This window comes from Apodemus sylvaticus, chromosome 8 (genome assembly GCF_947179515.1).
Source record: "Apodemus sylvaticus chromosome 8, mApoSyl1.1, whole genome shotgun sequence".
NCBI lineage: Eukaryota > Metazoa > Chordata > Mammalia > Rodentia > Muridae > Apodemus > Apodemus sylvaticus.
This window is the reverse complement of record NC_067479.1, coordinates 94,646,431-94,671,369: the sequence shown is the minus strand read 5'-3', so window position 1 is coordinate 94,671,369 and position 24,939 is coordinate 94,646,431. Positions and strand designations below refer to the sequence as shown.

General features: G+C 39.8%; 2 protein-coding genes and 3 non-coding genes across 47 annotated transcripts in view; 4 read left to right on the top strand and 1 right to left on the bottom strand.

Annotated features, from left to right (window-relative positions):
- Pbrm1 (polybromo 1) overlaps positions 1-18,533 on the bottom strand; it is a 93,625-nt gene extending 75,092 nt beyond the window's left edge. For 24 of the 41 annotated variants that reach the window (XM_052190010.1, XM_052190031.1, XM_052190040.1 and 21 more), the window contains exons 1-8: positions 18,448-18,533; positions 14,918-15,057; positions 14,589-14,712; positions 12,003-12,155; positions 9,640-9,737; positions 6,615-6,762; positions 3,370-3,513; positions 144-260 (exon numbers count right to left, since the gene is read on the bottom strand). In XM_052190010.1, the coding sequence (XP_052045970.1) occupies positions 144-260; positions 3,370-3,513; positions 6,615-6,762; positions 9,640-9,737; positions 12,003-12,155; positions 14,589-14,636 (708 nt within the window). In that variant the 5' untranslated portion in view covers positions 14,637-14,712; positions 14,918-15,057; positions 18,448-18,533. Of the gene's footprint in view, positions 1-143; positions 261-3,369; positions 3,514-6,614; positions 6,763-9,639; positions 9,738-12,002; positions 12,156-14,588; positions 14,713-14,917; positions 15,058-18,136; positions 18,301-18,447 lie in introns of those variants that run through there. The other 17 variants (XM_052190013.1, XM_052190017.1, XM_052190033.1 and 14 more) reach the window with 8 other exon arrangements.
- A 182-nt stretch (positions 18,534-18,715) lies between these two features.
- Positions 18,716-24,937, top strand: Gnl3 (G protein nucleolar 3). 3 transcript variants are annotated; one of them, XM_052190054.1, is made up of 15 exons: positions 18,716-18,808; positions 19,909-19,967; positions 20,397-20,534; positions 20,646-20,756; positions 20,885-20,965; positions 21,418-21,550; positions 22,489-22,598; positions 22,847-22,964; positions 23,193-23,280; positions 23,562-23,736; positions 23,819-23,961; positions 24,048-24,184; positions 24,288-24,475; positions 24,576-24,642; positions 24,736-24,937. In XM_052190054.1, exons 1-15 carry the CDS (start codon positions 18,796-18,798, stop codon positions 24,816-24,818), a joined length of 1,644 nt encoding a protein of 547 aa, XP_052046014.1. In that variant the 5' UTR covers positions 18,716-18,795; the 3' UTR covers positions 24,819-24,937. The 3 variants fall into 3 exon arrangements, with proteins under 3 accessions (XP_052046014.1, XP_052046013.1, XP_052046015.1); XM_052190053.1 differs by having other exon boundaries at positions 24,561-24,642; XM_052190055.1 differs by having other exon boundaries at positions 18,721-18,808; positions 19,884-19,967; positions 24,561-24,642.
- On the top strand, positions 21,592-21,667 carry LOC127691789 (small nucleolar RNA SNORD19). Its single transcript, XR_007979367.1, has one exon. It is a non-coding gene; the product is annotated as a small nucleolar RNA SNORD19 (small nucleolar RNA).
- LOC127691794 (small nucleolar RNA SNORD19B) lies at positions 22,640-22,719 on the top strand. The gene has a single exon (XR_007979372.1). It is a non-coding gene; the product is annotated as a small nucleolar RNA SNORD19B (small nucleolar RNA).
- Positions 23,416-23,495, top strand: LOC127691791 (small nucleolar RNA SNORD69). The gene has a single exon (XR_007979369.1). It is a non-coding gene; the product is annotated as a small nucleolar RNA SNORD69 (small nucleolar RNA).
- Positions 24,938-24,939: the final 2 nt, after the last annotated feature.

The following is a 24,939-nucleotide window of genomic DNA, read 5'->3' as shown; positions in this document are numbered from 1 at the left end:
GTAGACCAGGCTGGCCTTGAACTCGGAAATCCGCCTGCCTCTGCCTCCCAAGAGCTGGGATTAAAGGTGTGTGCCACCATTGCTCGGCTAATAAAATTCTTCAAGCATTTAAAATTAAATATTTTAATTCATTTGTCATTTACCACTTTGGAAGGCAGTTTCTGAAAAAGTTCACTGATGAGCCGTCCCGATGGATTTGTGGCTACAACTATGGCGTCAAGAAGCTGTTCCAGGATCTCCTTCAGGTAACCTGGAGGAGACTAGAAGGAAAGAAAGTGAAGAAAGAAAAACAAATCCATAAATAAATGCTAAGTATCAAATAGTTTTTAAGATTATAGCTAATTCAAAAGAGCAACTACTTAGCAGTATTTATCCTTAGTTCAAGTTTCAAGAGTACCTTGCTTGTTAACTGAGAACTACATGAAATTAGTGAAGCTCTTCTAATATTTCTGTAATTAAGTCTCTTAGATCAAGTCCTATAATGAATCTTAATTTTGTAATAAATACTATAAAAGTATCATATATGTAAGTTTGGAAGTCTGTATCTTTTTGGGACCTGAGCAACTGAGCCACATATAAACACTTATGTATGTACATGTGTACATACACACACATACTTCGCTATATCATTTCTTCATAGCTCTTCATAGTTCTCTTCAAATTAAGTAAAAACTAAATGGAGTTTAGTACACTTATATACAACATTTCTGTCCTTCAGACCTAGCACTGAGTTTAGCCACACCTAGTTAAGTTACTGCTGCAGTATATGAAATTTTGTGCCCCAAACAGAACTTAATCAAAGAAGGTCCATGTTTGTAGCAAATTTCTACAGTGAGCAACGGGATTGTTTCAAACCAAAATTTATAATAAATAGTACTTCAAATTCAACTCATACTTTTGTGTAAAAGAAAATAGGATTAATGGTTATTTAGGACTTAAATTATATATGCACTGGTATTTTCACATTTATTTTTAATGTAGTCTCAAGTTTTAAAGTCCTTGCTTCTTTCTTCCCAACCCAGCCCCACTACTCTAGAAACACTTTGCAGGTGACATTAAGAATTAGGACACATGAATACATTTATTCCAGGAATTGAAAAACTAATAGGAAAATCATTCTTGAGTTAAAAGTTTCAAGATTAGACATTTAGCTCAACTGGTAATGTGTCTGACTAAATTATAAGAAGCCCTAGGTTTGATGCCAAGGACCCCATACAGCAGACTTGTAGTAAGATTTGGAGGTACTGGAATTGGGGCAAGTTTTGCTGACAATAGAAGGCTGAGGATGATCAAAATATATAAATCAATGCTAATAAGAATGGGCAATATTTTATTTAAACTAGAAATCAGGCCATGAAGGTTTGTATGTTTGGCCCGGGGAGTGGCAGGCACTATTAGGAGGTGTAACCTTGTTGGAATGCGTATGTCACTGTGGGTGTAGGCTTTAATACCCTAGTCCTAGCTGCTTTGAAGTCAGTTTTCTGCTAGTCGCTTTCAGATGAAGATGTAGAACTCTCAGCTCCTCCTGAACTATGGCTGCCTGGATGCTGCCATGTCTGTTCATGGTAGTAAAATCCTAACTAAGACACAGACTAAATAAGAATATAATTTAAATCATATGATAATGTATCCTAGAGAGTTTTACAAACTATCTTTGAAAAAAAGTCATACATATATAGATGTACAATAAAGGCAAATAATCTATATTCTTTTTTAATTCAGCTTTTAAAATTTATTTTTATTTTATGTACATTATGTTTTCTACCTGTAAGTATGTCTGTGTGAGGGTATCAGATCTTGGAGTTACAGTTGTGCCCCACCTTGTGGGTGCAGGGAACTGAACCTGGGACCTCTGGAAGCAGTCAGCACTCTTAACCTCTTAGCCATCTCTCTAGCCCCCAAATAATCTATACTCTAACTAAAATTTTATAGCAAAGCAAAATAACATATAACAATTTTATAATGCCTTTTCTTTCAAAAAAGAAAAGCTTACAGCTATAAAAGAATCTTAAGAGACATAAATATGAATATATAACATTTCTCTTATTTTTCATCAATTATGTAAATGTAATAAATGGATAAAGATAGGCAAGCCCTTTGTTAGGAAGAGTTTCAGCAGGAAAGATTGAGAAATGAGAGAAGGTAATGGACAGTCATAATAAAACAACTCAAAATTCATTGATTACATATAAGAAAGTGTCAGAAATAAAAAGTGTAAAAGGCCACATCCTAAATTTTATTTTTTGGCTAGAGCTATAGAAAGGCTGGGGAGCTCAGCAAGCAATATTCTGCTAGTTATTTCTCCTTTATTTGCCTTCTTGGGTACCAGGCACTGAAGTGACATACATGGAGGTAAAACATCCACATACATTGTTTACATTTACTTCTAGGGGGCTGGAGAGATGGCTCAGTAGTTAAGAGCAGCTCACAACTGTCTGTAGCTTCAGTTTCAGGAGATCTAACATCATCACACAAATACAGACAAAATAACAATACATGCAAATTTTTTAAAAAAAATCATTTTAAAAGTAAATTTGTTTGTAAGCACAGGTAAGAGCAAATGCAAAATCCCAGAGTTCAGAATCCACCTGGCAAGTCTTAGGATCAAGCAGTGGATACCTAGTGTCTAAATATTAAAGTAATCCTGACAGCTGCTTACAGGTTATTTATCCTGGTACCACGATTAAGCCCGTCTAATTCCTTTAAAGGTATTGATAAAGCACCCGCAGAGTATAACAATTTTTCTTCACTTTCACCTTTTTCTCCCCACCCTCTTTTCCAGATACTGGCCAAAAGACTAAGCGTGCTTTCCTGGATACGGTGAGCTTTCTCACTTTCTCTGAAGTCCCTTTCCCTTTATGCCATGCAGCTGCCTTTCAACCTCCACTGCAAAATGAATGCCTTTCTTTCTTCTCCACCTCCCTACTCCCAGTACCTGCCAAGATTTTCAGCTTGCCTGTCTTTTTGTTTTTCCTCTCTAGTTCTAACTGTCCTCTACCTTAAGAAAACAAGGCATTCCTAACTAAGATGACTCAACTGGCTCTCTGAAATTTTAATCACAACATTGCCTACCTATCATTATATATTGATAATCTAGCACGACTGGACTGAACTAGCCCTTGATAATATCATGGTTTTTAAAATTGAACAGATAATATACATTACTATAAAAGCAACCCATGGAAACAGCCATGAGTAGCACTGTCCAGGATGTTTAAGGTCACATGAAACTGGAGTGTGGTTCTCCAGTTTAGTGTCCACGTACGCTCTCAAGCACTAACACAATGGCTTCCCACAATGGCCCAGAAAGATCAACAGTGTTCCCTCCTCTTTGGCAAGGTACTCATGCTGCTGTGTGCTCACACTTACGCCTTCAGTCAGTGTTCCCTGGTTGTCTTGCCCATCCTCATCATCGTCTTCGTCGTCTGCTTCTCCTTTCTGAACGAACTCATTTCTTGTGCGAAGGTACAAATCCCAGAGCTTACAAGCAGCTTTATATTCAGGGGAATCTGGCTGTACATCAGCAAAGACAGAGAAAGAACATTCACTTTTATTGACAATTCCTAGTTTTAAATCATACTGTTTAACAGAGAACTGCTATTTTAAGAGACAAATCAGAAAATACAATAATAATTATTTCAAAATTCTCATGATTAGACTATATACAGAACTTAATCCATTTTCTAAAAAAACAAAAACCTGACTACTCATTTTAAAGGCATTCTGAAGTAAATTTACAGGAACACTTGAGGCAGAAGACAAATTATTTGCTAACTTAAAATTAATTATAAAAATTCCAATATAAAGCCCTATTATAAAAGATAGAACTGGTGAAATTACTTCTACCTTACATTAGACTAAAAAGAAACTTCAAAAAACTAAAAGAATTAAACTACCTAAAAAACAATACCTAAATATACAAGAGCAGAAAAAGATTTCAAAGAAGCAAAGATATGAGGAAAGTCTAGTGAAATAGTTGTGATGGTGTGAATGAAAATGGCCCCATAGGCTGACAGGGAGTGGAACTATTTGGAGGTGTGGCCTTGTTGGAGGAAGGGCTTTGAGGTTTCAGATGCTCAAGTCAGGCTCAACATCTCCTGCTCTTCCTGTTGATACAGATACACATCAGCTATGAATCCCTCACCTTATCTACTTGCATGCTGCTATGCTTCCGACCCTATGGTGATGGACCAAACCTTTGAACTGTAAGCCAGACCCAGTGAAATGATTTCCTTTCTAAGCATTGCCCTGGTCACTGGACAGTGGTGGTGCACACCTTTAATCTCAGGACTTGGGAGACAAAGGTGGGTGGATTCTGTGTTCCAGGCCAGTCTGGTCTACAAAATGAGTTCCAGGGCAGCCAGGGCTATACAGAGAAACCATGTCATGAAAAGCAAACAAACAAACAAAAAAGAAAAAACAAAAAAGCAACAACAAAAAAAGAGTTGCGCTGATCACAGTGTCTATTTACAGCAATATAAACTCTAAGACAATAGCCAATTCAAGTTCTAGAAGAAGAGAGAATGGTATATAGGCAATATACGAAAATATTAAGGCTGAAAACTTCCCCTGAGAAAAAATATCAATGCAATTTGCAAAGCAAAGCTCACAAGTTAAAAGTGGGAAGTCTAGGTGCATCACAATAAACCAAAGAGAAAGAGGGAAAAAAAAAAATCCAGTGAAACAAATCGCCTATAAAGAAACTGCAGCTGTGGTAACACATAACTTTCTATCTGTTGTTTTCTTATGTGCTGAGGATCTACCCTAAGGCTTTGTGCTTGTTAAGCAAGTTTTCAGTTTTTAAAACAATAAAGAAAATAGAGAGTAAAACATTGGGTGTGGTGGCCTGAGCCTGAAATTCTAATCCTTTTAAAACTGGGGCAAAAGCACTGCCGTGAGTGTGGAGTCGGCTCAGGGCCACAGTGAGTACAGGGAGTCAGGGCTACAGACAGACTCTGGCTCAAAACAACAGCAGAGTTCTAAATTCTTGAATAAAAAATTATGTAAAATAACAGTAATTTCTAGAATTCAAATTCTGTCACAAAAGAAGTACTAAGCAGCATGAATAAGTAGAGGTGCTCAGAGTATAATTACTATATGGTCTTCGTACTGATTGCGAGTAGTAGTAATATGATAATTAGCTTCTTATTCTGACAAGTTAACTTTTTTTTTCTGCCCGGCAGGAAGTAGATTTTTAAAAAATTAACAAAAGTCGGGTGGCGGGTGGCGCCTGTAATTCCCAGCATTTCTGAGTTTGAGGCCAGCCTGGTCTACAGAGTGAGTTCCAGGACAGTCAGAGCTATACAGAGAAACCCTGTCAAGAAAAAAACCAAAAAAAAAAACCAAAAAAAAAAAAAAAAAAAACTCACACAAAAAAAAATTAACAAAATGTATTACAAAAGCAAGAAAATTAAAGTCACTATTTGATGGTAGGAATACATTCAAACACAATGTTAACTACGAAACCTAAATGGATGAAAGAATGAAAAGTATGAGTACGGAAGTTTTAGTACCATGCTGAGCTACATAGTAAGACTAACTTAATCCAAGAGTTGAAATACTCTAGTTAAAATATGGTTATGGCCGAGCAGTGGTGGTATACACCTTTAATCCCAGTACTTGGGATGCAGAGGCAGGCGGATTTCTGAGTTTGAGGCCAGCCTGGTCTACAGAGTGAGTTCCAGGACAGCCAGGGCTACACAGAGAAACCCTGTCTCAAAAAAAAAAAAAAAACAAAAAACCAAAAAAAACCCAACCAACTAAACAAACAAAACACAGGTTATAGGGCTGGAGAGATGTCTCAGTGGTTAAGAGCACTGACCGCTCTTCCAGAGGTCCTGAGTTCAATTCCCAGCAACCACATGGTGGCTCACAGTCATCTGTAATGGGATCTGATGCCTTCTTCTAGTGGGTGTCTGAAGACAGCTGCAGTGTACTCATATAAATAAAAAATAAATATTAAAAAAAAAAAAGGACTAGGGTTTGGTTCTGAGAACTCACACAACAGCTCACAACTATCTGTAACTTGTTTTAGAGGATCAGAGGTCTCTTCCGACTTCTGCACATGCACTTACACACATACAGGCAAATACTCATACACACACACTTTTTAAGTTACTAGACATGATGCATGTACCTATAATCCTAGTATTTTGAAGATGGAGGAAAGAGGATCACCAGTTCAAGGTCAGTTTATAACTATATAGTGTTGGACATCAGTGCGCTGAGCTCAACACCCCCAGCTGAGCTGTTGAGAGCGAACATCCTGCGGCTGGCTCGGCTTGATTCCTGTTTCCCGCCTGCCCGCTGTGGTAGGAACTTCCCAGGTGCCTGACTTATGGCTATGATTGTTTTTTCCTGTTGTTTTTCCTGGCCTCTGGTATATATTGCTGGTCCCTCAGTAAAGCTTTGCCATTTGCTTACTGAATGACCTGAATCTGTGTCTTCTGTCAATCCATCCCTCAGACCAACACCTGATACTTGGTACCAGGGCAGCATGGACGCTGTCTTACAGTATTCCCAAATTAAATAAATAAAAAATTTAAATGTAAAAGATTTAAAAAGAAAAAAACAATTATAAAATTAGATACTTTCCAAAACTGATACTTTCTTACCTTATAATAGGCCTTTGCATTGTTAAAAAGCAGCTGGAAGTCAGCAGTCAGCAGATTAACATCATCATACTCTTCCATTTTAAGTTTCTGTTGGATTTTCATCAAGTCAATGGGCTGAGAAACCACTTCATAATAGTCTGGTTGATTTCTGTTATAATTTAAGTATTTTTAATGACACTAATTCAAAGCATAGAATAAGTTTTACTTCAAATCTATCTGTGTAATATTCAACACATGAAGTGACAAGTCTAATTACAAATTCCCCAAGAGACTCTCCCTCATTACTAGAAAGTAAAAGGGAATACCAAAAGCAAGATGAAGGTGTACTCTCTTTTCAAAATATATATTAATCATACAAAAAAATGAACATGATGATAAGGTTTATATATTAAATACCTAAGGTTAAATATAAATATAAGTATCTAAGGGTACCAGAACTAAACCTATGTGAATGGTATCTTCTATAAGATTTCCTCATTTCCAAAATGGCTCACAACAAAATTCAAAGTTCTTTTTAAAAATTACACAATGAGCCCGGCAGTGGTGGCACATGCCTTTAATCCCAGCAGTTGAGAGGCAGAGGCAGGCAGATTTCTGAGTTCAAGGCCAGTCTGGTCTACAGAGTGAGTTCCAGGGCAGCCAGAGCTACACAGAGAAACCCTGTCTAAAAAAAAAAAAAAAAAAAATTACACAATGAGTCAAGCATAGTGACACACCTTTAATCCCAGCACTAAGGAGACAGAGGTGGGCAGGTCACTATGAGTTTGAGGTAAGCCTGGCCTACACAGTGAGTTCCAAGACAACTGGATCTACATAATGAGACTGTGTCCTGAAAAAAAATTAATAAAATGGGTTATTTTTCCTCACTTAGTGATCACAGAACCTTTTCTGGCTAAGTACTATTATATTATACTACTTCATAATCAACTAATAAACTTAGAAAGGAGACAGATGCTTACCAAATGTAAAAGATCTAAAACTGTATCTAAACACAATGGTATAAGAATAATAAACACAAAGATCAGACAGTGAGGCTAGGGATGTAGCTCTGTGGCAGGGTTCTTGCCTAGGATGAGCATGGCCCTAGTTCAACCCTCAACACCACCAAAGGGGAAAAGAGATGGAGACCCAGGATAGTGACAAGAGATACACGCTGAAAAGGAGAGACACAGGGGGATAACAAAGCAATTTCAGAGATAATATGAGAATTAAGTTCCTAAGATAATTTCTTGGGGCTCATGACAAGCAAACCTAAAAATGATCTGAGTGATTACTTTCTCAGTTTCCCAAAAGGGTTATTTAGCTCTTTTTTAGATGTATAACAGAAAAGTGAACACAGTCAAAGCATGTCATTGTCATTAATGGTTTAATGCCTTTGGAGAGCTTATAGTCATTCTTCCATTATATATATTTGCCTTAAAAAAAAAAGTTTAAGTATGTCATAAAAGTTCTAAGAACATGAATCAGCAAAATGCTCAACAGGGAAGGACAGTGCCTGGCTCCTAAGCCTGACAACCTGAGTTCAGTCTCCAGAACCTCAATAGTGGACGGAAAACCAACTCCTCCAAGTTGTTCTGTGACCTCCAGACATGTACACTTGAATGAGTTGTGCACAAAATTTGTAATGTTGAAAACATCCTGAAGAACTTATTTTCCAAAACAACTGAGTAAGCACTGACATATGTTTGAGTACTGATTTCATACAATCAAGGGACCACTATTTAAAACCAGGAAACAAATATATTCTGCCAGCCAGCTACTCCAGTCTTGTCCTTCACAATGAAAAAATCAAGTACAGAAATCCTGCTTTCATTTTTTTCTCTTAGTTGCCTTCATCCTAAGTAGCTATTCAGTTTTCCTTGATTTTCATATATTTTTGAAGATTATAGAAGATTACTTTGTAAAGCATTACTCAACTGGAGTGTTTCTTCTGGTTTTCTGTTGAAAATCCAGCCCCGCTCCAGAGTCTGGTAGAGATGATGTGGCTATATCTCATGCTATTTTACCAGCTCACACAGCTTTTTCTAAATCTGATAAGGTTACTTCTGATCATTTGAACATGGCAGTGTTTGCCAGGTTTTCTCTACTGTTTCATTTGACCTTAATAAGGAAATACATTCAGAAAGCCCATTCTTAGTCATACTTTCAATTTATTCATTTATTATTTTTATATGGATTCCTGAGTTACTACTTTACCAAATGGGTTAAAGGCTATAATAATAGCAACGATTATTATTTTTGAGACAGGGTCACACAACTATGTAGCCCTGGCTGGTCTTGAATTCACACACATCTACCCACCTCTCAATGCCACCACATACAGCCTATGTTACTATCAAACTGCTTCAATGTCTGGCAAGTGGGTGTCCTTTTTAGGGTAGCTTCAATATTTTGTTTTAATTTTTCATGTTTTGAGACAGGGTTTCACTATATAATCTACGCTGACCTAGAATTTACTATGTAGCTCAGGCAGGCCTCCCAGTCATGATGCACCTGCCTCAGTCTCCTGAATGACAGGAATATAAGCAAGAACCATCATGCTCAGCTGACAGTTTCTATTTTCTCTGTTCTTCTAACATGTTCTCATCACTTTCCATGTACTTGGTTATTTCCTGACACCAAACAGTTCTCCAGGATCATCCCAGTCTCTGTTGAGTGTTATATGTGCACATTTTATGCTGTGTCAGTGGGAAGAGCAAGGGAATATATATATGCTTATAAATAAATATACTTTTAAATATCTCCGAACCGACATACATTAAAAACCATGAAAATCAACTCCTGTAATTTCTCCATATGCACAATGTAGCACGCACACACATATGCACACAAATAAATAAATAAATAAATAAATAAGTAAATAAATAAGTATCTTGATGAATAAGACTGAAATTAAGATTAAAAAAAAGACTAAAATTGAACCCAAGACTTAACCCATTCCTTATGAAAAAATACTTAATTACCAAACACTTTAACTTTAGACCCTATGTCAAATCTTCTCACTTATGTAAGTTTCCCAACTCACCTCCGCTTTGGAGCCCTAATGAACAGCTCACAGAGGAGTCTGCCCTGCTCATCCTTATAGTCTCGGATGGTGTTATAGAGTTCATGGCACACAGCAATCTACACAAAGAAAAGAAAATAAATAACCAAACAACATCCAATGAAGACCTAACAACAATTCTTTAATAAAAATATCTCCAGAAAAAAAAAATAGAGAAGAAAAGGAAAACCTCCAAATTACCCAATGGGATCCCCAAGTCTGATATATGCTGAAAGGACATAGTTTTTAAAACAATGTTTGGGAGGCAGGAGGAGGAAACTGCTCTAATTTAAGGCCAACCTGGTCTACAGAGTGAGTTGTAGGTCAGCCAGGGGTATATAGTAAGACCCTGCCTCAAAACACCAAAAATAAATATAAAAATAAACTAACAGAAAATACTCTAAGTTTTTGTAACTTTTTAAAAAAAGATTTATTTATTGTATGTAAATACACTGTAGCGGTCTTCAGACACCCCAGAAGAGGGCATCAGATCTCATTGTGAGCCTCCATGTGGTTTCTGGGATTTGAACTCAAGACCTTCTGAAGAGCAAGCAGTCAATACTCCTAACCGCTGAGCCATCACTCAAGCCCATTTTGTAACTTTTATTAGATCTGTGTCCCCCACCTTCATTTCCCGTTATTAAGATCACAGGTATTCATTACCAAGTATGATTCTGACTTTATTTTAAACTAAATCAGCTTACTGGATTAAATAATTGTTTAAAAATAATCTAGCTTAAAAATATAAAAATTTGGGCCAGGCGGTGGTGGCGCACGCCTGTAATTCCAGCACTCTGGGAGGCAGAGGCAGAGACAGGTGGATTTCTGAGTTCAAGGCCAGCCTGGTCTACAGAGTAAGTTCCAGGACAGCCAGGGCTACACAGAGAAACCCTGTCTCAAAAAACAAAAAACAAAAACAAAAACAAAAAAAAATCTAAAAAATAAATAAGATAAAAAAATAAAAGTTTGAGGGACTGGGGAAATGGCTCAGTAGTTAAGAGTACTGACTGCTCTTCCAGAGGTCCTGTCCTGAGTTCAATTCCCAGCAACCACCTGGTGGCTCACAACCATCTATAATGGGATCCTATGCCCTCTTCTGGTGTGTCGTGTATTCACATATATATAGTAAGTAAATCAAAAAATAAAACAATAATGCTGGAGCCAGAGAGATAGGTCAGTGGTTACGGATACCAGCAGCTCTCTCAGATGACCTGAGCCTGACACCCTGTTGGTTTCCAAGGACATAGCTCAAGGTCTAGGGTGTCTGACACCATCCTTTGGTCTCCGAGGACACAGTGCCTTTACATACAGGCAAAAAAATTCATACTCATAAAAATACTAAAAAATACGTTTTAAAAAATCCAAAGGGGGAGGGGACATGGGATAGGGGATTTGTGGAGTGGAAACCGGGAAAGGAGATAACATTTGAAATGTAAATAAATAAAATATCCAATTAAAAGGAATGATAAAAATAAAGCCACCTAAGCTGGGCATTAAGGACACACAATGTTAATTCTAGTACTGAGAGTCTAAGACAGAAGGATTGTGCACTCAAGCAAGCACATTAACCTGTTAAGCTAACTCGGCTAACTCACTAACTCCTTTCCCCAAGTCACAAACTCTTCATCTTTGAACTTCCTAGTAGGTGCCAGTACTTTCTTACAATTTATTCATTTGTTTATATTCCACACTGGAATCTATGCTTCATGTGAAAATGGAGATAGACTCAAATAGAGCCATATTTCAATAACTTGAATAGTGCTCACAACTTGCTACAAACCCTGACCTGAGTTGGATCCCTGGAACCCACATAGTAAATGAGAAGACTTGACTCTCAAGTTGCCCACTCACCTCTACACTCCAGCCACAGCATGTGCATGAGCACACATGCACGTATACGTGCGAGCAGGCAGGGACACACACACACACACAATCAGTGCTCACCACATATCCAACACCCCCTTTTTAACATTTATTTATTTAATGTATGAGTGCTCTATCTGCATGTAACCCTGCATGCCAGAAGAGGGCACTAGATCCCATCACAGATGGTCGTGAGCCATCATGTGGTTGCAGGGAATTGAAACTCAGAACCTATCTGAGCAGCAAATGCCTAGCCATCTCTCTAGCCCCTCACCACATATTTTTTGTTGAACGAAAATATAACAAAATGCACTGGTATTTTAACACAAAATATTAAATGATACCATTACTGTTAAGACTTTGGCTATAGATACACCTCTATAAACCTATCAAACCAATGGGGGTGGGGAAGGCCATGTAGCTAACTGCTTCAAAGATAGAAGGGTAGAATTCCCATGGGAAAGCAGGTAGAAGTCACTTACAGGATCTACAGTTGGAAGATTGGACAGTCTTCTCCTTTTCCTGCTTGGGCCTGGTGTAGGCACAGAATGGTGCCCATCATCAAAGTCTCCACTGACACTGCTGGAAGGAGAAGTAGCTCTTCTTCTCTTGGAACCCATGGAATCCAACTTCTTCTATAAGAAATAATTAGCCAAGTTCTTCTATTTAATCTTCAACAATGTCAACAAACTCTTAGCTGAGAACATATCACCACGTTTCATGTTCATTTAAGATATTTGATAGTTCTTTGCCAGAGGAATTGAACTAGCTCTAAGTTCTTTTGTTAATTTAAGTCCTAGACTTCAATGATTTTTAATCTTTTACTTATCAGAATGCTGTACCATCACACTCTGATAGGGAAAATTTGGCAGAAGTATACACATTTGTATGTCAAAAATTCTAAGTTAGTCAATCATTTCTTGCTCCAGATTTATCCTGGAATGCAGCTTCCTAATTCATGTAGTCATTTTTTTAAAGTATTATTTTTGATATCTATAGGTATTTTGCCTGTGTATCTGTGCATCACATGAGTGCCTGATGCTGGAGATCAGAGAGAGATTCCCCTGCAACTGGAAGTACAAATGGTTGTAGGCTGCCAAGTAGGTGTTGGGAAATAACCCCAGGTCCTCTGGAAGAACAGCCAGCACTCTTACCATTGAGCCATCTCTCCAGCCCTCTGGTCTTTAACAGTGTACTGGAAGCATTGATCTCTAAGACCCCAAAGCAGCCAGATAAACATGGGGACTCTAAGTCATTACAATGAGTTAGCAACCTCAGCTGCTTTCCTGAATGACTTACAATTATAATTAATACCTCAGTGGGCCACAGTGTAGAAAATGAAACTAAGAAGCAATTATGAGGCAAAGGGGATGGAGCAGTAAACTTTTTAGCACAGCAGAGGCACCCTCAAATTAACACCTTGAAAATGAATTCTCCATGTAGAGCAGAATTCATAAAAATACCTCTGTGAAACAATGTAACTTTTGTTATGTCTGGGAAGAAAGAGCAACTTGTTCACTGAAGCCTTCCATTAAGTCTTTCCTTTCAGTTAGAGATGTACACTATATTCACAGATTTTGGAAAATAGCTTTAAGTCTTACTAGATGATCTGGAAGAACATGTTACACACATGGGTTCTTAGGTAAGGTGTGGACATTTAGAAACACTTGCTCTTAGCTTTATTTAGCTTGACTGACATTTTTGTTTGTTTGCTGACTTCATAATTTTTATTGTTATTTGCAGTACTAGGGGCTGAATGTAGGACCTCTCACATGATAGGAATGTACTCTAACACTGAGCCCTATCACTAATACAAAAGAAACTCTGTGTGTATGTGTGTGTGTGTGTGTGTGTGTGTGTGAGAGAGAGAGAGAGAGAGAGAGAGAGAGACAGAGAGACAGAGAGACAGAGAGACAGAGAGACAGAGAGTGTCTGTGTGCAGGACATAGGTTGATGTTGGATGTCTCCCTTTAGCACTCCCTCCCCACCCCCATTTTGGACAAAGGGTTGTTTATTAGCCCTGGAGAATATCCAGTTGTCAGTGCCTGAGAGCTGCCTGTCTCTGCCCTCCTGTGAAGGGGCTACAGTCACTACCACACACACATGGCTGGCTTTCATGTGGGTTCTGGGGATCCAAAGTCAGATCCGCATTTTTGCACAAGTACTTTACCCAACGAGATACCTTCCTAATCCTATAAGACACTATTCTTTGGTAGGCACAGAGGTACAAGCCTTTAACTCCAGCACTTAAGAAGAAAGGCAGAAGCAGGGGAAATCTCTGTGCGCTCAAGGCCAGCATGGTCTACATACTGAGTTCTAGGTCAGCCATGGTTACATAGTGTCTCAAATAAAAAAAGGAAAATAAACTATTTTTAAAATAACTTTACAATGTACTTATTTGGTCCATTTGGGCATAATGTAAGAAATGCAACCATAGAAATAAATTACTACAGGTAAAGGGTATAGACCCAAGGAAGTCCTACAATGCTTATATAATTTAACAGTAGTATCAAACAGTGCATTGTAATTTCAAAGGACTTTCCAAAAGCTAAAAGTAACAACAGACTTAAGTTTCACTCAACTAAATAAACAACAGTAGACCAGTGGCTGCCAGTACTACAAAAAGAAAATTGGGCTCTCCAGGAAATAGAAAGCAAGAACAAAACAAACAAACAAAAATCCATTGGGCAACTAAGAAACAAGAGGGGTCTCCTATCTCTTGCTTTGAACTAAAGTCCACACACTGTTTAAAACAGAACCCACAATGATCATGTTCATTCTACGCTTTGGTTTATTTCCAAGTGTATTAGTTTGAAATTGGCTAAAAGTGGTTAAAAGCTTCTACAACCTTAGGTCAAGAACACCCAGGTCCTGTTGTTATTTATAAAATACTGCTAACTGATCACAATTCCAAAATTTAATGAAATTAATGACTAATCCTTGGAAACAACCTGATAAACACAGGAGGGACTCAGGTGGGAAGGATTATTACAAAAAATTCAGATTGTTGAAGGGGAAAGATAAGGAACGACAGAAATAGGAAAGGGTGAAGATGATCAGTAATTTACCAGCTTTACCAGAGCACAACCAGCACCTCGAAAAGCCAATCTCCTCATTATGTCTGCAGGCCAACTGAAGCCAGTGAGAGAAGGGAGGGCTTTATAAGGGCTTATTCAGTTAGTCTATTCAGAACTGAAAGAGAAGAACAAGGCAGAGAAAGGGGAGATAGGGAAATAAATGAGTTACGAGCAGACAGAACACATACACTCAAACAGACTTGCTGCAGAGAGACACAGGCACACCAGTCAGTTCTCAGGTGCACCTGACAGTTCTTTCATTTAAAACCCAATGCTTCCACATGCTTAGAAATGTCTCACTGAGTTTCACCTTTACTCACATGAAATGACTGTCAATTCCAGGAATGACGCATGCCTGCCCAAGTGCCCCCTAGTCAATAAGAGCAGAGTTCAATCACAGAGCTGGGATGGAGAGTGAACACATGTGGGAGGCTCACATGTGACACCAAGTGTTGGCAAGCTGGAACAAACCAAGAACGGCTCATGAGAGCAAACTCTACAAAATTCTTCCTCCCCTCCACCCAAGAATCAAGGAAATGCCATTTCTTTCCAAAAGCTCTATCTGAACTGGAAAGACACAGCATTTAAGTTTAGCGGGGCTTTAAAAAGTCTTCAAGTATGTTGGCAATTCAAAATAACTGCTTTTTATAATGCACTGGAAAACAAATGACAAAAAATGTAAATTATTAGTTTTGAGTATATTGTAATTTTAGATGATACAACAGCCCAGATCCTTTAATCATTAATACACTTTCAAAAAATAAGATACAAGAGAAAGATTTTTTTTTAATTTTTCTTATCCAACGTATACATTTCAACATGTAATGTGAAAGCAACAATAGATCCACACTCAGACCCTTCTACCTCTAATTATCTGTACAATGTTAGCTAAACCACAACTCAGATCTGTTTCTTCATCTTTAGATGGAAACCAGGGCTGAGCAAACAGCTAGGCTAGAAGAGTGGTTGCCAAGCAGACTGAAAGGCCCCGGGTTCAATCCTAGTACCACATGCAACTGGGCATGATGGTGTACACACGTGATACTAGCATTAGTTCACTGTCATCTCAAAACAAACACAAACAAATAAAAACCCCAAATGAAAACAGTAAAGTACACCTATAGCCTTTTGGCAGTGAAGAAATAACACACAAGAAATTACTCTGAAATTTCAAAGCAAAACTCTTAAGCTCCCTAGGCACAAGAACTGGGTCTTCTTTATTTTTGTATGCCATTCTATAAAATATTGCTGCATATAAACTAAATGTACTGAAAATGCATGAGATGTTTAAAACAAAATTTTGCATCATTTAAAAACAGTCTTTAAGTACTACTTCATATTTCTTTATCCATAAGCTGAAAACAAATGATTCTGGGGTTTAATTTAGATGTTAGGATAGCCTTATTTACAGTCAAAAATCCAAGAGTCTGACAACGAATCTGGACACTTGCAGTGCACAATGAGTTACTACAGGAGTTGGGGAGAGGGCAAAGCCAAAGTGCTTGCCATTCAAGCGAGCATGAGGGCCTGAGTTCAGATCCCAACACCCGCATCAGAAGCCAGGCATAACTGCATCACTGATGGTACAGAGGACATGGAAAGACATTATGATCACCGGGGTTTGCTGGCGGCCAGCCTAGTCAAACCCCAGCAAACTCCAGGTATAATGAGAGAGAACTTGTCTTCAAAAATAAGGTAGCCCTGGAAAGGTGGCTCTAATTCTCCAGGGCTTGAATTAGATTCCTAGCACGCACATTGCAGTCATAACCATCTGTAATTCCAGTTCCAAGGGCCTCTCGTCATGTTCCTTGAGGCACCAGGCATACACATTGTGCACAGCCATACATGGAGACAAAACGTCCACACACATAAGATAAAAATGAACAGATCTTAATATAAACACAAAAGGAAGCAACAGAAAGACAATGCCATGGACCTCTAACCTCTACACACGCAGGCATTCAAAGTTAAGTTTTTTAAAGAGTACTTAAGTACAAGTATCAAGTATAGCTGCCGAATACCTGACAACACATTAACTTTTAGTATTCTGTGTTTTTTACTTACTATTTACCATTGCAACAAATACTTAAAAAGGTTTTTTTTTTTTTTTTGGTTAAAAAGATGGCTCAAAGACCAAAACAAGTAGACAATTATCATCCTACTTCTCACAAGAAAAGCACCTTTATCACTGCTGCTCAGAGCCTTTAATAGTTATCTACTCCTTAGTTGTTGTCTTTTGTTGTGGTTTTCTCTCTTTTTCTTTTTGCAATAAGGTCTCATACATACCAAATTGGTTTTGAACTCAGGACTTCAATTTCTGAGCCTCCTACCTCCACACGCTGAATGGTGGGATAACATGTACCACCATGTCCAGTTTTACGTAGTACTGAGGAACAGAACCTAGTGCTTCATGCATACACGAGACACTCCACCAACTGAAGTACATTTCAACCCAACTATCTTTCCCATAAAGGGAGTGATATAAAAACGAAGACAAGGTTAGCAAGTCAGCATCCTCCTTCATGATGTCTGATGTCTTCCTAACAGTCTATTAGACGGGTATATAGCTTGGGGATTTGGGAAATGCACTATTATTTGAGCAATGCTTCACACTCTAAGGTGCATCTGCACAAACAGGTGTTACTGTTTTGAACCCAAACATTTCTTCAGAAGATGCTCTCCTCACTTCTCCCACCCTCCAGCAGTGGCACATGCCTGTAAATCCAGCATTCAGGAGACTGAGACAGGTGACCCATCCTGAGGTAAATCTAGCCACGGCGAAGATAAACAAGGATATCAATCTTTCATTTTGGATCTTAAAAACTACTAAAGCACAAAAGCTATGTTCCTCAATATTTATTTCGAATCCAATATGCTTCTGAATTATATTTGGGGGAAAAAAACCTACTACTAAATGGGTTAAGAAAGGCACTTATAACCACATTTTTGTTTTACTGCAGGTCTCACTATGAAACTCAAGTTGAATGGAACTTGCAATCCTCCCAACTTGACCACTCAAGCGCTAGAACAGGTGTTTTCCATTATGCCTGGCTCCTGAAGTAATTTTTGAAAAGTCTTAAGATAGCATATTCCGACACACGCTTTTACAGTTATTCCTACAATTTCTACATCCATTCTATTGTGTTTGTCATTTGCTTTCCAGGGATTTTATATTTTTGTCCTATCTTTCAAGTCAAATTTTCTTAAAATAATAAGACTCACTTCTTCAGAAAACAAAACTTTGAAGCGGGAAATACTTTTAAAACCAGAAAACAAAGTTTAAAAACACTCAATTCGTCGTGACGTTACAAATGAGAAGCTTAAGTACCTAGCCTGTAAATAAGTCTGACAAAAAAAAAAAAATATTCCGTTTGGGCAATCATTGGGAAAGAGAAAAAAACAAAAAACAAACAAACAAACAAACAAAAAACACCAAAAACTCAATAGGGAGTTGCCGAAAGCACAAGAAACCAAAAAAAAAAAAAAAAAAAAAAAAAAAGAGGCCTTAAGAGGCGGAGGAAAAGAAGAGTTTGCCCGACCTGTCACTGGTTCTGGGGCTAAAGGAAACGTTGACAGCTTTGAGGCCGCCCCGCGACGGGCGGGAAAGCGCAGCGAGGGGAGTTTCCGGGCCCCGGTTTGCCTTTGTCCCGGCGGCAGGTGCGGCCAGGCTGCTGGGCCTGTCCGAGGCCCGCCGCCGAGCCGTGCCCCGCCCCGCGCCCAGCCCGACCAGCGCGTCCGCACCACGGGGCGGGGCCTCCGCCGCGGCTCCCGCCCGCCCGCCCGGGCCGACACAAAGGCCCGGCAGCCGGCCGAGGAGGGGCGGCCCCGCCCGCCCCGGGCCCGGCCTTACCCCGCCGTTTCGCCGCCTGCAGCCCCGGCCGCGGTCCCCGACCGCCGAGCCCCGCCCCGTGGCCGCCACGGCTGCTATTGCTCCTCTGGCCGCGGCCGTCTCTCCAGCACCCGCCGCCCTTACCGCCCTCACCCCTCCCAGTACTGCCGTAAATCCAACCCGTGGCCGCCAAGCGATCCCGACTCTGTGCGACAGTGTGAGTGCGCGCGCACGCGGTCGAGCCCCGACGCGCTTTCCGGCAGTTCCTGGAACGCGTGACGTTGAACTGCAGTTCTAGTTCGCACGTGGCTCCGGAGAAGGCGCGGTGTACCTGAGACCTCTTCGGCTCCTGAAGCGTCTGCGGCCAGGATGAAGAGGCCGAGTGAGTGGGGTTGGGAGCGAAACGGGCAGGTGGTGCTTTCTGGCTGGCGGGGGGACTATCCATAGGTCATTGATCAGTTCCGCGTAGATGTGACCCTTGGGAGGCCGAGATCCGAATTGGGCCTGTTGTGTAGGAGGAAAGCTAGGCCCTTATGGGGGGGAGACTGAGCTAGATCTCTGTAGTTAACGTGTTTGAGCCTTTTTTTCGGGCCTGGCGTTTTCCTAGAACTATTCAGAACCATTGTCTATCGGCCCTGGTGACACGCGCCCTAATCATGCACACGAAGGATAACGCAAGAAGATCGAAAGTATGCAGCCAGCCTGGGCTGTGACTGAAACCATGGCTGAAATTAAAAACAAAAACAAAAAAAAAACAGGTTCTTGAGATTTGTAATGCTTTCCCCATAGAAGTTGGTTCCATTGTAGATCTACCGAGTCAAATTGACTGACGTTGTGGTTTATCGAGTTCTATTAAATACTATTGCATAATTTTTCAGGGAAGGTTGAGGCAAGATCTGTGCTGCCCAGGCTAGCCTTATTTTTGTAGGCTTCATTCATGTCCTTATAAAACTCTTGAGGGCCAGGAATATGGCTAAGCTCATAAAGGCACTCGGCGCTAAGCCTTACTGTCAAGAGTTCATACTCAGCCGGGCGGTGGTGGCACACGCCTTTGATCCCAGCATTTGGAAGGCAGAGGCAGGCGGATTTCTGAGTTCGAGGCCAGCCTGGTTTACAGGGTGAGTTCCAGGACAGATAGAGAAACCCTGTCTTGGGGAAAAGAAAAAAAGAGTTCATACTCACATGATGGGTAGAACTGACTCTTGGAAATTGCTTCCAGACCTACTCACAAAATAAGTAAATGAAACATTTTTGGGATGGAATGAAGACGTAGGATTGAGTCCCAGCACCCACGTGGCAGTTTGGCAATTGAGTGCTGTCTGTAGAGGGACAAGCAGTGAAGCCCTCTTGTGGCTTCCTTTGCAAGAACACTGCATGCACGTGGTTGGTGGGCTGACAAGAGACATCCATATAAGTGATTTGAGAGATGCAAAACAAAGTGCTGCTTATGTGTGCAGTCTTTCTGTTTGTTTGTTTTGGCAGAATTAAAGAAAGCAAGTAAACGTATGACCTGCCATAAGCGGTATAAAATCCAAAAAAAGGTAAGTGTTCCTGGGAGACCAGGAGCAAATAGATTGCTAATGTGACTTTGGTCATCCTCTCTGCACCATGGGAAGGCTCCGTTAATGATTTAGGATTGGACATGCTACGGCTGTGGCAATGTGTATACAGAGTAAGAGAAAGCCTCAAATTTGCACACTGGCATCCTTACAAAGAGCTTCTGAGCGACATTTTTCTGTTTTCTGAATGCATATTAATTCCCTGTATCCTTCCAAGAAGGTCTGCTGTTCTAGGGTGCTTCGCATCCGTTGTAAATTGTGGCTAGACTGGCTTATTCCCTAAGCTCGAAGTGGTTACGTATTTTTGGAGGGTGAGCTATTCCTTTTGTACAAAACTGAGGATTGAACCTATGGCCTTGTGACTGCTATGCAAGTGCCTTTCGACCTTCTCATAGAGCTGTTTTTTAATAGGTCCGAGAACATCATCGAAAATTAAGGAAGGAAGCTAAAAAACGGGGCCACAAAAAGCCTAGGAAGGACCCAGGAATTCCAAATAGTGCTCCCTTTAAAGAGGCTCTTCTCCGAGAAGCCGAGCTCCGAAAACAGCAGGTAATCCTTGCTGGCTCAAAGTTCCAGTAGAATGTATAAATACACATAGTTTGCAAAGTAATGCCACCACTAGTCACCCACTCATTCGTGTCTTTCCTGGCTCTGACACAGCTTGAAGAATTAAAACAGCAGCAGAAACTTGATAGGCAAAAAGAGCAAGAAAGGAAAAGAAAGCTTGAAGTTAGCCCTGATGATGAGCAGCCTAATGTGGAAACTCAGGAGGTAAGGTGGGCTTCTTGGGAGTAACAAAATGTAGGCTGTCTCATCCATTTAAAATATAATGCCTGTAGTAATCTGTGGAAAACGTTAATATCCTAGTAACAACTGTTGTTTCTAATTTTTTCTTTTAGGAATCTGACGAACCCCAAAAAAAGAAAGCTAAAGCAGGCAAACAGAATCCAAAGAAGTCACATTGTCAGGAACTTAAAAAGGTACCTTAGTATAGGTTAGTGTCAAAAATGGTAATGAGATTCCTTAAGAGTCATTCCTTGCCAGCTGCTTTGTAAAGTGGGAACTTTTTAAAAGAAAACTGTTGAAGTCCAAGTCTAAAGGGTGGGCAGTAGATTCTCAATGTGCTTGCTTACTAGAACTCAGTCCTGGCATGCTGTTCCCAAGCTAACCTAACTGCCTTCTAAAAAGGATTGCTAACCTGCAAGACTCACTGGGCAGATTCTATGTTCTAACTTGATCAGTTTCTGCTTTGGAGGCCCATGTTCTTTTAGAAGCTGCTGAGTAAGGTTATTTGTTCAACTTTGTTATATAGGAAATAGTGAACTTGTCTTCATAGTGAAGTGCAGACATGTCCTGTCTTCTAGACTTGTTAGAGTTGAGAGTTCTGCTCACTCAACAAGGAGTGCTATTCTGATGGTTTCTTATGTGACAGGTGATTGAAGCTTCAGACATTGTGTTAGAAGTTTTGGATGCCAGAGATCCTCTTGGTTGCAGGTGTCCACAAATAGAAGAAGCTGTTATCCAAAGTGGATGTAAAAAGCTGGTACTTGTATTAAATAAGTCAGGTGAGTACAAATAATCCCCCTTTATCTGATTTGTGCACTGTGAGGTATGAGGAAAATATCGAACAGTCTGATTATCACTGAAGACTGATAAGATCCAACTCTGACCTCAACAAAGCCAATGAATGTGCACAATGTTGGCCAAAGACCTGGGGGGGGGGGGTAGCTAGTGTCTGCAAGTGATTATTCATCTGGATTTTTCTGTTCTGCTTTTCAATATTTAGTCTTTATTGGTTATGAGTTTGAATAACCACTATATTTCATATAGGAACTGATTTGAATGTTTGCCACATATACTCATACACAGAAACTCAACTCTAAACGGGGGTACAAGATAAGTTACCATGTGGGATAAAATTCTAAATGAAATGATTAGGCATCTGAGTGGGTTTGAGCACCAGGAGGAAAGAGCCCAGAAGAAAGAAAGATTTGGACAACTGGCTAAATTGCCAGCAGTGGTGTTCAAGGCCCAAGGGAAAGAAGGTATTTTGTAGAGGAAGAAGAGTGTGAGAATGTGCCTTGTAATCACTGTTGGGCTTAGGTAACAAATTCTGGAAACGGGCAAGAGTTGACTAGATTGAGTGAGCAGTACTGGAGATGCTGAGATTCACAAGTGGTACGGTGCCTATTTGGTACTCAGAAAAGGTGGTTTATTCCAATCACTACATAAAACCAAGCATGGAAGTACCCTCCTGTGATCCCATCATGGGGGGATAAAGAGAGGTTCCGGAGATGAAGGTCATTCTCAGTTCCGGCCTGAAATACATGCTGTGGGGACTGAGAAGTAGAGATATAACATCTCTAAACACAAGAAGCATGGTAGGAAATTTACTTTCTTTACCTTTAATTCCTTTCAAAACATTGGGGAAATGCAGATTAATACAATCAATAGTTAATGTTAGTCTAAAACCACTGAATTAAAGTGTCTTTTCCCAATTCAGATTTAGTACCAAAGGAGAATTTGGAGAACTGGCTAAATTATTTGAATAAAGAATTGCCGACCGTCGTGTTCAAAGCCTCAACAAACTTAAAGAAAAGAAAGACATTCAAGGTACGCCAAGGTGGGAGGGAATACGGGTTTCTTCAGATTTGTGATGATTGAAATATGATGAGTATACAAAATGTTGATGAAAGTGAAAAACATTAAGATCCAACTCTGATTTCATTAAAGATCATCACAAAGAGAGTAGAAGCCTGTGAGCTGGACTTTGATGCCGTACTTTTGGATTCCACCTGGTGGTGATGTTTACCAGAACTAAAATTGCTTTTTTTTTTTTTTCCTTTTTTGAATGTTTAAAGATAAAAAAGAAGAAAGTTCCATTCCAAAGTAAAATCTGCTGTGGCAAGGAAGCACTTTGGAAGCTTCTTGGAGGTTTTCAGCAGTCCTGTGGAAAGGATATTCAGGTTGGAGTGGTTGGTGCGTCTCTTTCAGCCTCTTTACCACTTAAGTACTTAGTCAGGGACTTCACGTTGTGAAATGTGCATGGATTTGTTAAAACGGAAAGGATTGTTGTCAGGTGTTAACTCTGGCTCACCTTACTATGGGCATCTAAGAGCTCAGTGATGGAGCACTTGGCTGGTGTGGGCAAGGCAACTGCTAGAATATGTGTTTATAAACATAATCCGAGTTTATGTGTATTTGTAGGTTTCCCAAATGTGGGGAAAAGCAGCATCATTAATAGCTTAAAACAAGAATGGATTTGCAGTGTTGGAGTTTCCATGGGACTTACAAGGTAAATGGAACTGTCAGTGATGAGAAAGAAATCAGTAGCTGGTGCTGGGAGGAAAGCTCCCTTAGACAAAGTAGTGTTGGACCTGGTCTTGGAAAAACACTGTATCTTACAGGGCTTATTTTAAGGTTTCACATAAACATGAAGCAGTGATGACAAATTGGATCTGACTTAACTGCTGTGCTGAATTTGTTCAATCCAACCCTGAGCTTCATGTTGCCTTGCTCTAAGGTGGATGTTGTCTTTGCTAATTTGTTAATTCCATGCCCCCTTTTTTTTTCCAGGAGCATGCAGATTGTCCCTTTAGACAAGCAGATCACACTCATAGATAGTCCTTGCTTTATTGTCTCTCCGTCTAACTCCCCTGCTGCACTTGCCCTACGAAGTCCAGCAAGCATTGAAGTACTAAGACCACTGGCAGCTGCCAGTGCCATTCTGTCTCAGGCTGATAATCAACAGGTAAAAGAATTTCCTTTGAGCTCCCTACCACTGTTCTTTATCTATATTATAGATTAGGGACAGGTCATGTTTTATTTTAAAGGTGGTGTTAAAATACACTGTCCCGGAGTATAAGGATTCTCTGGATTTTTTTACTAAACTTGCTCAGAGAAGAGGTCTGCACCAAAAAGGTGGAAGCCCAGATGTCGAAAGTGCTGCTAAGCTGCTGTGGTCTGAGTGGACAGGGTAAGGTGTCTTTGTATTGGCATTTTGGGAGACAACTTCGAATAAAGGGACTGGCCTGTTCTGACACATCTTGTCTCTCATGCCAGTGCCTCGTTAGGTTACTACTGCCATCCCCCTGCATCCTGGAGTCATTCTCTGCATTCTAATGAGAATATTGCAGCAAGCATGAAGAAAGGCTTTAATCTAGAAGAACTAGAAAAGAATAATGTACACAGCATACAAGGTGAAGTTGTGTTTGTTTTTGTTACATGAATGAATATGACATAATAGTGAATGACAACACTGCTGGAGGTCTTATCTGTTAACTCGATTTTTATTTCCTCTAGTCCTCAAGGGCCCTCATTTAACTAATAGAATCCTTTTCCGGTCTTCCGGACTGACAAATGCAATACTAGAAGAGAAGGACTTACCTGAAGAATTACTAAGACCAACAGAAGACAAACAGGATGGTGATGATCAAGAAAATGGTAGTGATGAAAAACATGTAATAAGAAGAAACCCCTGTACAGTTCAGGTATTTAAAGCATTAGGGGTACTATCCATGACTGATCTGTCCTACCTCCATGGGTAATGAGAAGTTACATGCTATTTCATAGCAGTTTCTTGGTCCACAGGCAGAGATCTCAGATATGGCCCCTGTAGAAGAAACCAGGGAGATGTCACCTGAGCAGTCAACAGCAAGTGAGTCTGGGAATAGGACTTGTAACAAAGCAGTTTGAGCACAATAGCTTTTATTTTCTTGTATAAAATTTCACTTTTTTTTCTCTGATACAGGTAAACCATCTGACAGATCACTTACCTTGAATAAAATGACTGAAGAGGATGATGCCTATGACTTTACCACAGATTATATATAACTTCTACACATTAACATGGTCTCTGTACAGTGTTCTAGTTGGTTTGGTGTATGATATAAAATGTAAATCTTGTGAATATGTATCATAAATTAAAAACAAAATACAAGTGTTTACATTTATT

What these genes read in the sequence shown, in the direction of transcription:
- Gnl3 (XM_052190053.1), top strand. An exon ending in ACTTGTATTAAATAAGTCAG is followed by an intron (nt 21,551 to 22,488) that starts GTGAGTACAAAT and finishes TTCCCAATTCAG; the next exon opens with ATTTAGTACCAAAGGAGAAT. An exon ending in CTCAGGCTGATAATCAACAG is followed by an intron (nt 23,737 to 23,818) that starts GTAAAAGAATTT and finishes TTTATTTTAAAG; the next exon opens with GTGGTGTTAAAATACACTGT.